Source organism: Pseudopodoces humilis, chromosome 29 (assembly GCF_049639895.1).
Source record: "Pseudopodoces humilis isolate 2021_Gansu_Grassland_sample_001 chromosome 29, ASM4963989v1, whole genome shotgun sequence".
In the NCBI taxonomy this organism is placed as follows: Eukaryota; Metazoa; Chordata; class Aves; order Passeriformes; family Paridae; genus Pseudopodoces; species Pseudopodoces humilis.
The window spans coordinates 959,429-970,470 of NC_142228.1; the positions used below are offsets into that span (position 1 = coordinate 959,429).

General features: G+C 51.9%; 1 protein-coding gene across 1 annotated transcript; it reads left to right on the forward strand.

Annotated features, from left to right (window-relative positions):
• Window positions 1–6,168: 6,168 nt before the first annotated feature.
• On the forward strand, window positions 6,169–9,386 carry GIP (gastric inhibitory polypeptide). The gene is made up of 4 exons (XM_088067895.1): window positions 6,169–6,242; window positions 7,371–7,502; window positions 8,652–8,774; window positions 9,290–9,386. Exons 1-4 carry the CDS (start codon window positions 6,169–6,171, stop codon window positions 9,384–9,386), a joined length of 426 nt encoding a protein of 141 aa, XP_087924021.1.
• Window positions 9,387–11,042: the final 1,656 nt, after the last annotated feature.

Here is an 11,042-nt window from a genome sequence, read left to right on the forward strand (position 1 = left end):
CGGGGGCTCTTCCCCATCTGCCGCGCCCCTCCCCCCATTCCCGCCCCTCCCCCTCCCCCCGCCCCTCCCCCCGGAGCCTCGCTGGGAATTCTCCGCCTGGAAAAAAAGCGGGATCAAAGGGGCCGGGATGGGGGCGGGGGGGCTCGGCCCCTCCCCCCGGACCGCGACCCCCCCATTGTTGGGGAGGGGGGGGGGAGGGGCACCAAGGGACCCCCCCCTCTTTACCCAGCCCCTCCCCCCCCCCGCTGACTTTTGGGGGGGTTTGGGTTGGAAACGGCAGCGAGAGACCCCAGACCCCTCCCGGGGGATCGGGGGGGTTTTGGGGGGGCTTTGGGGGTCCCCGGGGGTCTCTGGGGGTCCCCCCCCGCCGCAATTAACCCCTAACGAGGGCAGCTCTTAACGAGGCAGCGCCTTAATGAGCGCGGCGGGGCCAGAGCCGGCACGTGCGGGAGAATTCCCGGGAAACTCGGGGAGAATTCCAGGGAAACTCGGGGAGAATTCCAGAGAAACTCGGGGAGAATTCCAGGGAAACTCGGGGAGAATTCCCGGGAAACTCGGGCAGAATTCCCAAGAAACTCGGGGAGAATTCCCGGGAAACTCGGGGAGAATTCCCGGGAAACTCGGGGAGAATTCCAGAGAAACTCGGGGAGAATTCCCGGGAAACTCGGGGAGAATTCCAGGGAAACTCGGGGAGAATTCCCGGGAAACTCGGGGAGAATTCCAGAGAAACTCGGGGAGAATTCCAGGGAAACTCGGGGAGAATTCCAGAGAAACTCGGGGAGAATTCCAGAGAAACTCGGGGAGAATTCCCGGGAAACTCGGGGAGAATTCCCGGGAAACTCGGGGAGAATTCCAGAGAAACTCGGGGAGAATTCCAGAGAAACTCAGGCAGAATTCCCGGGAAACTCGGGGAGAATTCCCGGGAAACTCGGGGAGAATTCCCGGGAAACTCGGGGAGAATTCCCGGGAAACTCGGGGAGAATTCCAGAGAAACTCGGGGAGAATTCCCGGGAAACTCGGGGAGAATTCCAGAGAAACTCGGGGAGAATTCCAGAGAAACTCGGGGAGAATTCCTAAAAAATGTTGGGAAATTCCCAAGAACCTCTGGGAGAATTCCTGAAAATACTGAGAAATTCCTAAAAAATGTTGGGAAATTCCAGAAGAATGCTGGAGAATTCCTCAAACGCTTCCCAAAGGTTTTGGTGCCGCTTTGGGAATTCCCGAAGGGAGGAATTTGGGGCTGGGGGTGAAAAATCAGCCGGAATTTCCCCAAACGGGGATTGGATCCAAAGCCGGGAATTTCCTGGATTTTCCTGAGCTTTCCTTGATCTCCGGCAAAACAAAAAAAAAAAATAGGATCTGAAATTCCAATTATTTATAAGGAATTTTATTAAATTTAACAGGTTAAAGAACAGAATTTATTCTCTTTCTTTTTAATATTTTAAATATTTATTTTATTTTTTAAAATTATTTTTTATTTATTTCTTGTTTTATTTTTCACGTGAATTTGTTTAATATTTTTTATTATTTTTAACATTTTTTGTTTCCTTTTATTTCTTTAATTTTTAATATTTATTACATATTTATTACATATTTATTACATATTTATTAAATATGTATTACATATTTATTACATATTTATTACATATTTATTACATATTTATTACGTATTTATTACGTATTTATTACGTATTTATTAAATATTTATTAAATATTTATTACATATAATCACATATTTATTACATATTTATAAATATTCATTTTTCTTATTTTGATATTAATTTCTATTTTTCCTCCTTCTTTATCCTCTCCAGGATAATTTCTCTCTCTCTCTCTGATGATTTTATTGTTCACTCTTCCATTTGAGCTTTTAATTAAAAATTAATTAAAATAAACGCCCTCAGAAATTCCCAGAAAATTTGAGGATAAAACAAAATAAATCTGAATTTGGGGGAAATTTAAAAAGTTTTAAATTTATAAAAAATATCGCGATAAAAAAATTGCATTTTTGAGGAAAATTCAGAGTTCATAAAGGGGGAAAAAACTCAGAATAAATTCCAGGAGCGGAATTCCTGGGAAGGAGGAGTTCTCCCTTAAAACCGAATGAAGGTTGGAAAGGGATCCTTGGGAATCCGCGGGGGTTTGGAGATTTCTCCTGGAATTTTCTGGGAATTCTGGAGCAGCGAAAGGGCTCAGGGAGAGCCCCCGGATCCCTCGGGAATTTCAGGGGGATGGGAAAGGTGGAAGATGGAAACCCAAAACTCTGAGTCTGGAACCTGAAGAACCCGAGTCTAGAGCCGAGTCTAGAGCCGAGTCTAGAACCCGATCTAGAACCCGATCTAGAACCGAGTCTAGAGCCGAGTCTAGAACCCGATCTAGAACCCGATCTAGAACCGAGTCTAGAACCCGATCTAGAACTGAGTCTAGAACCCGATCTAGAACCGAGTCTAGAACCGAGTCTAGAACCCGCTCTAGAACCGAGTCTAGAACCCGATCTAGAACTTGGTCTGGAACCAGGGTCTAGAGCCCAAAGAGTTTGAGGCTGGAACCCAAGAAAACAGGGATGAGAACCCAAAAAAACTGAGCCTGGAACTCCAAAAAATTTGGGATGAGAACCCCAGAAGGTGGAATGAGAATTCCAAAAGCTGTGATGGGAACCCCCAAAATCCGGGATGGGAGGGAGGGAGGGAGGGAGGGAGGGAGGGAGGGAGGGAGGGAGGGAGGGAGGGAGGGAGGAAGGGAGGGAGGGAGGGAGGGGGGGGAGGGGGGGGGGGGGGAGGGAGGGAAGGAAGGAAGGAAGGAAGGGAGGAAGGAAGGAAGGAAGGAAGGAAGGAAGGAAGGAAGGAAGGAAGGAAGGAAGGAAGGAAGGAAGGAAGGAAGGAAGGAAGGAAGGAAGGAAGGAAGGGGGGGAAGGAAGGAGGTGGGGGAGGGAAGGAAGGGGCGGAAGGAAGGAAGGAAGGAAGGAAGAAGGGAAGGAAGGAAGGGAGGGAGGGAGGGAGGGAGGGAGGGAGGGAGGGAGGGAGGGAGGGAGGGAGGGAGGGAGGGAGGGAGGGAGGAAGGGAGGAAGGAAGGAAGGAAGGAAGGAAGGAAGGAATCCCGAAGGCCATTCCCAATCCTGTTTTCCAGGATTCCAGGGACACCCAAACCCTTTGGAATTCAGGTTTCCCTCGGGATGTTCTCCGGGCTGAGCACATCCCGGATCTTCCCGAGGCATTCCCAAATTCCCGGAGCTGCAGCTCCTCCAGCCCCCGCTCTCCGCTTGGATTTTCTGGGATGACAATTCCAGAGCTGGAGCTCGGGAATGATCGCTGGGAAGGAGCCGGGAATGGGGAATTGCGAGCTTTGGGATCTGGGACAATTCCTGCTTCCCTGGGAATTCCTGGAATTCCCGGAACCACCCACGTTCTGTGCTGAATCCCACCTTCCCGAGCTTTATTCCCGGCACTCCGGGAAATCCGGGAATGCTGCCGCCGGGATCACCGGGAGCGGATCCAGCTGGGAATTCCTCTCAGCCAATTAACTCCGGCCCTAATGAGCGGGAAGCGAATGGAATTATTGCCCCTGGAGCCGGGGGAGGGCCCCGCGCACACATCGTAAAGATACCGGGATCGATATTCCCGCTTTTCCATCGGGAACCGCCCGCCCTTTATGGAATTTTCTGTTCCAGCCGCGGGGGAACGGAGCGGCTCCCGGGGGGAGGTAATTAGTCCCTAATGGCCTTAATGAGGCCGGTAATCGCTCCTCGGGATGGCGGCTGCTGGGATCCATGGAGCGGGAGCATTCCCGGGATTCATGGAGCTGGAATATCCCCGGGATTCATGGAGCTGGAACATCCCTGGGATTCATGGAGCTGGAATATCCCTGGGATTCATGGAGCTGGAATATCCCCGGGATTCATGGAGTGGAGATATCCCCGGGATTCATGGAGCTGGAATATCCCCGGGATTCATGGAGCTGGAACATCCCTGGGATTCATGGAGCTGGAATATCCCTGGGATTCATGGAGCTGGAATATCCCCGGGATTCATGGAGCTGGAATATCCCTGGGATTCATGGAGCTGGAATATCCCCGGGATTCATGGAGCTGGAATATCCCTGGGATTCATGGAGCTGGAATATCCCCGGGATTCATGGAGCTGGAACATCCCTGGGATTCATGGAGCTGGAACATCCCTGGGATTCATGGAGCTGGAACATCCCTGGGATTCATGGAGCGGGGACATCCCCGGGATTCATGGAGCGGGAACATCCTGGGCTGCTGGCGATCCATGGAGCAGAGAGAGTTTTCCCGGGATTCCAGATTTCTGGGAATGGGGATCCATGGAGCGGGGAGAGTTTTCCCGGGATTCTGGGAACAGGGATTGGGATCTGCCCCGCAGCAGCAGCTCTGTCCCCGCGGGAGGAAAACCCTTCCCAGGGAAAAATCGGGAAGAGGCTCGGTGGGATGAGGAGACGCGGGCTCGTCCCGCCGGATTTTGGGATGTTGGGATCATTCCCAAATCCCTGTCCCAACTCCCGGAGCTCCTTTCCCGCCCGGCCAGGCAGCATTCCCACTTTCCCACATTCCCGGGATTCTGGGGATGAGCCCCGGGCGCCAATTCCCGTGGGAATGCTGGGATGGGAGCTGGAGCGAAAATCGGGAATGCTGCTCTGCTCCCAGGACCGGGAGCGCTGGGATGGGAGCTGGAGAGCCCGGAATGAGAGCTGGGAATTGAAAAAGAGGATTTGGGAATCCCAGACCGGGATTTGGGAATCCCAGAGAGGGATTTGGGAATCCAAAAATGGATTTGGGAATCCCAGAGCGGGATTTGGGAATCCCAGAGAGGGATTTGGGAATCCAAAAATGGATTTGGGAACTCCAGAGAGGGATTTGGGAATCCCAACCCAGGATTTGGGAATCCCAGACCGGGATTTGGGAATCCCAAAATGGATTTGGGAATCCCAGAGCGGGATTTGGGAACCCCAGACAGGGATTTGGGAATCCCAGAGCGGGATTTGGGAATCCCAGAGCGGGATTTGGGAACCCCAGACAGGGATTTGGGAATCCCAGAGCGGGATTTGGGAATCCCAGAGGGAGATTTGGGAATCCCAACCCAGGATTTGGGAATCCCAACCCGGGATTTGGGAATCCCAGACAGGGATTTGGGAATTCCAGAGCGGGATTTGGGAATCCCAACCCGGACCTGCCCCTCTCCATCCCAAATTTCCTCTCGGAGATGCCATTTTTGGGAAAGAACCGCTGGATTTGGGGCTGGCACATCCCTGGGTCAAACCAACAGCGACAGAATCCAAGGATTTCACCGAAGCAGGAGCAGGCTGGGGATTTTCCATGGCAAAACCGGGAATCCCGGGAGGATTTTCCATGGAATTAGCAGTGGAGCAGCCCCATTAACCCCCTGATGAGGAAATGGTTAATTGCCATTAATGTCAATATTTCCCGAGGTGATTTCCCGCTCGGAATTGCCCCAATTCCCGGTTGGATTTCCTGGTTACCCTCTGGAATGGGAATAAAACCAGCCCCGGGCGGCCCCGCGGCTCCAGAAGCGCCGGGAGCTGCTCGGAGCGAGGTGAGGAATTCCGGGAAAAGCGGGAATTCTGCCTCTCCCTGCGGGGTTTGGGAGGGAGATCTTCCCGCGGAGGACTCGGGATTTCGGGGGAGATCCCGGCGCAGGGAAATCGGGATTTCCGCTTTTTTGGGATCGCTCGGATGCGGATAAAGCGGGATAACGCTCCCGGCTGGGCGGCGTGCTGCAGGGCCCGGTGATCGGTGATCCCGGAGGTGATCCCGGTTATCCCGGAGGTGATCCCGGTTATCCCGGTGCCGATCCCGGTTATCCCGGAGGTGATCCCGGTTATCCCGGTGCCGATCCCGGTTATCCCGGCAGTGATCCCGGTTATCCCGGTTATCCCGGTGCCGATCCCGGTTATCCCAGCAGTGATCCCGGTTATCCCGGTGCCGATCCCGGTTATCCCGGTGCTGATCCCGGTTATCCCGGCAGTGATCCCGGTTATCCCGGTGCTGATCCCGGTTATCCCGGCAGTGATCCCGGTTATCCCGGTTATCCCGGTGCTGATCCCGGTTATCCCGGTTGTCCCGGCAGTGATCCCGGTTATCCCGGTGCCGATCCCGGTGATCCCGGCGGTCCCCAGGGAGGCTCCAGAGGGACGATGGCGCTGCGGGCGCTGCCGCTGCTGCTGCTGGCCGGGCTGGGAGCGGTGAGGATGGAGCAGAGCGGCACCGGGTGAGAGCGGAGCCGGGAGCGAGGGGCACGGGGGGATCCCGGGGGGATCCTGGGGATTCGGGGGGATTCCAGGGATACGGGGGGATCCCGGGGCACGGGGGGATCCCGGGGATTCGGGAGGGATTCCATGGGTTTGGGGGATCCCAGGGATTCAGGAGAATTCCAGGGATTTGGGAGGGATCTCATGGGTTTGGGGAGGATTCCATGGTCTGGGGGCTGATCCCATGGATCCCCAGGGTCAGGAATGATCCCATCCCACTGGGCTCAGGAATGAGCAGATCCTGATGGGATCAGGATGAGCAGATCCGAATAGGATCAGGAATGAGCAGATCCTGATGGGATCAGGAATGAGCAGATCCTGATGGGATCAGGACTGAGCAGATCCCGATGGGATCAGGAACGAGCAGATCCCGATGGGATCAGGAATGAGCAGATCCCAATAGGATCAGGACTGAGCAGATCCCAATAGGATCAGGACTGAGCAGATCCCGATGGGATCAGGACTGAGCAGATCCCGATGGGATCAGGAACGAGCAGATCCTGATGGGATCAGGAACGAGCAGATCCCGATAGGATCAGGATGAGCAGATCCCGATGGGATCAGGACTGAGCAGATCCCGATGGGATCAGGAATGAGCGGATCCCGATGGGATCAGGACTGAGCAGATCCCGATGGGATCAGGAATGAGCGGATCCCGATGGGATCAGGATGAGCAGATCCCGATGGGATCAGGACCGAGCAGATCCCGATGGGATCAGGACCGAGCAGATCCCGATGGGATCAGGACTGAGCAGATCCCGATGGGATCAGGAACGAGCAGATCCTGATGGGATCAGGACTGAGCAGATCCCGATAGGATCAGGAACGAGCAGATCCCGATGGGATCAGGAACGAGCAGATCCCGATGGGATCAGGAATGAGCAGATCCCAATAGGATCAGGAACGAGCAGATCCCGATGGGATCAGGACTGAGCAGATCCTGATGGGATCAGGACTGAGCAGATCCCAATAGGATCAGGACTGAGCAGATCCCAATGGGATCAGGACTGAGCAGATCCCGATGGGATCAGGACTGAGCGGATCCCGCTGTGCCCGTCCCTGATCCCATCCCGCTTTTCCCGCTCCAGAGGCGGCGCTCCCGGGCTGCAGCGCCGGTACTCGGAGGCCACGCTGGCCAGCGACTACAGCCGCACCATGGACCACGTGCTGGGCAAGAACTTCGTGGAGTGGCTGCTGGCCCGGCGCGAGAGGAAAAGCCAGTGAGCATTCCCAAATCCCTGCCCAAAACCATTCCCAAATCCCTGCCCAAAAACATTCCCAAATCCCTGCCCAAAAACATTCCCAAATCCCTGCCCAAAAACATTCCCAAATCCCTGCCCAAAAACATTCCCAAATCCCTGCCCAAAAACATTCCCAAACCTCTGCCACAGAGCCAGGGATCATTCCCAAATTCCTTCCAGAGCCATTGGCATTCCCAAATCCCAAATCCCCATTCCCAGCCCGGCCTCTCCCGTCCTTTCCCAAAGCCACGGGAGCTCCGCACGCCGAGCCGGGATGGATTAATCGATGGATCCATGGATAATTCATGGATAATTAATGGATAATTCATGGATGGATCCATGGATAATTCATGGATAATTCATGGATGGATTCATGGATGGATCCATGGATAATTCATGGATAATTAATGGATAATTCATGGATGGATCCATGGATAATTAATGGATAATTCATGGATGGATTCATGGATGGATCCATGGATAATTCATGGATGGATTCATGGATGGATCCATGGATAATTCATGGATGGATTCATGGATGGATCCATGGATAATTCATGGATAATTCATGGATGGATCCATGGATAATTCATGGATGGATTCATGGATGGATCCATGGATAATTAATGGATAATTAATGGATAATTCATGGGTGGATTCATGGATGGATCCATGGATAATTAATGGATAATTAATGGATAATTCATGGATGGATTCATGGATAATTAATGAATAATTCATGGATGGATTCATGGATGGATTCATGGATAGATTCATGGATGGATCCATGGATAATTCATGGATAATTCATGGATAATTCATGGATGGATCCATGGATAATTCATGGATAATTCATGGATGGATTCATGGATGGATCCATGGATAATTCATGGATAATTCATGGATGGATCCATGGATAATTCATGGATGGATTCATGGATAGATTCATGGATGGATCCATGGATAATTCATGGATAATTCATGGATGGATCCATGGATAATTCATGGATGGATCCATGGATGGATCCATGGATAATTCATGGATGATTCATGGATGGATCCATGGAAAAGCGGGATTCTGGCACCCTCTGCTGGATCCGCGGGATTCTCCAGCTTTTCCTTTTCCAGGGATGTCGCGGAGCCGCTCAGGAGAGAGGCCGAGCCCCAAAAAACGCCGCAGAAATTGGATTTGGGAGCTCCGGGAGCCACAGAATTCCTGGCGTGGCTCTGGAAAAACGAGGAAAACCAGAGGTGAAGTGGGAAGGGAAAATCGGGAGGAGCGGATTTGTCGGGTTTTGTGCGGAATTTCGGGAATTTTGGAGGTTTTTTATGGAATTTTGGGGGGATTTGTTGGGGTTTTTAATGGATTTCTGGGGATTTTTTTGGGTGTGTTTTACAGAATTTCAGTACTTTTGGTTTTGTTTTTTTAATGGAATTTGGGGATATTTGGTGTTTTCCCAGCTTTTCCATGAAAACACCTCCCGAAACGAGGCTTTGGGCTGGGGGAAAGGATCCGATTTGTGCTTCCCTTGATTTTGGGAGCAAACCTTTGGAAAATCCTGCCCCAGGACTCCCAAAATCCCAGGAATCCCCTCGTTTCCAGAAGAAATCTCAAATTTCAGGGTCTTTATCCCAGCGGGAGATTTAAATCCCAACATTCCCTGTGGTTTTAGGACTGGGAGGAAGATGTTGAAACCAGGAATTTTTTTTCCTTTAATTCCGTTTTTATGGAATTTGTTTTTTTGGTTTTTTGGTTTTTTTTGCAGTTTTCCGGCTCTGGAAGGTTCCGAGGGCTTGAGGGAATTCTTGGAGCAGGAATTCCTGACGTGGCTGATGTCGGGAGAGCTCTGCAGGGCCACGTGAGTTCCGACATTCCCAAAAATCCCTTTATCCCCAAAAAATTTTGGGGTTTTTTTTTTTTTTTTTGGGATCACATTCCCAGAGAAATCCCGGCTGCCCCATCCCTGGAAGTTCCCAAGGCCAGGGAGTAGAACTGGACGGGATTCGGGATTTTTTCCAAACCAAACCTCACCCAGGATTCTGGGATTTGACCGATTTTCCAAAATTATTTCAGGCAATTCCCACCAAAAAAAAAAAAAACAAAAAAAAACCAAAGGAAAAAGCAAATTTCCAGCCATTCCTGCCCTTTTTCCTTCTTTTTAATGGAAAATCTGCAATTCCTGGGATAAAACAGAGACAAAAAACCCCAAAATCTCTGGAAAGCGCAGCCGGAAAAACTCGGTAATGGGGAAAAAAACCAAAATAAAGGGATTAATAATTCCCTGAATAAATTAAAATTTGGAATAAGATAATTGGGATAGGGAAAATCCGGAATTCGGGTGGGATACAGGAGGCGAGGAGCAGAATCCAAGGAAAACCGGGCACTGCTGAGCTCCCCGTCCCGCTGGAAAACCCTTCTTTAAATCCCTTCCCTCCCAAATTTCCAGCATTTTCCTGCTGGAAATGCCTCTGGATGCCCTCGGATCCACAGGTTCCACGGATCAGGGGGGGAATCACTCTAGTCTCATCTTCCACAGGGATAAAAAGACATTTTTCAAGGGTGATTCCACAGGAATTTATAGGAATTTTTGTGCTTTTTGTCCCCGTGCCAGGACCACGTAGCTCCAGGACTTTCCATGGAATTCCCTCCTCATCCCACGGACACGGGAGGAGCAGGAGGATTTTTGCCCGTGGGGCGTCTTCCTGGTGAAATAAAAGATTTTAATTCCAAGCTGAAGCAAGATTTGGGTGAAGCCGGTGTGGGGAGAGGATAGAAACATTGCGGAATTCCCGAAGAAATTTCCTGGGAATCTCGGAAGGGCTTGGGAAGGACCCTAAAGCCCATTCAGGGAAACCTCCCACCATCCCAGGGTGTCCAATCTGGACATTCCCAAAACCTTCCCTGGTCCCAGAAAAACCTTCCCTGGTCCCAAAAGAACTTCTCTGGTCCCACAGATCCTTTCCTGGTCCCACAGAACCTTCCCTGCTCCCAAAAAACCTTCTCTCATCCCAAAAATCCTTCTCTGGTCCCGAAAATCCTTCTCTGGTCCCACAAATCCTTCCCTGCTCCCAAAAAAACTTCCCTGGTCCCGAAAATTTCTCCTTGGTCACAAAAATCTTTCCCTGGTCCCACAAAACCTTCCTTGGTTCCACAGCCCTTTCCTGCTCCACACAAATCCTTCCCTGCTCCCACAAATCCTTCCCTGATCCACACAAATCCTTCCCTGCTCCCACAAATCCTTCCCCGCTCCCTCAGACCCTTCCCCGCTCCCTCAGACCCTTCCCCGCTCCCTCAGACCTTTCCCCGCTCCCTCAGACCCTTCCCCGCTCCCTCAGACCCTTCCCCGCTCCCTCAGACCCTTCCCCGCTCCCTCAGACCTTTCCCCGCTCCCTCAGACCTTTCCCCGCTCCCTCAGACCTTTCCCCGCTCCCTCAGACCCTTCCCCGCTCCCTCAGACCTTTCCCCGCTCCCGCCGCATTTTCCTCCATCCCAAACCCTCCCTCAGGACCGCCAAGGAG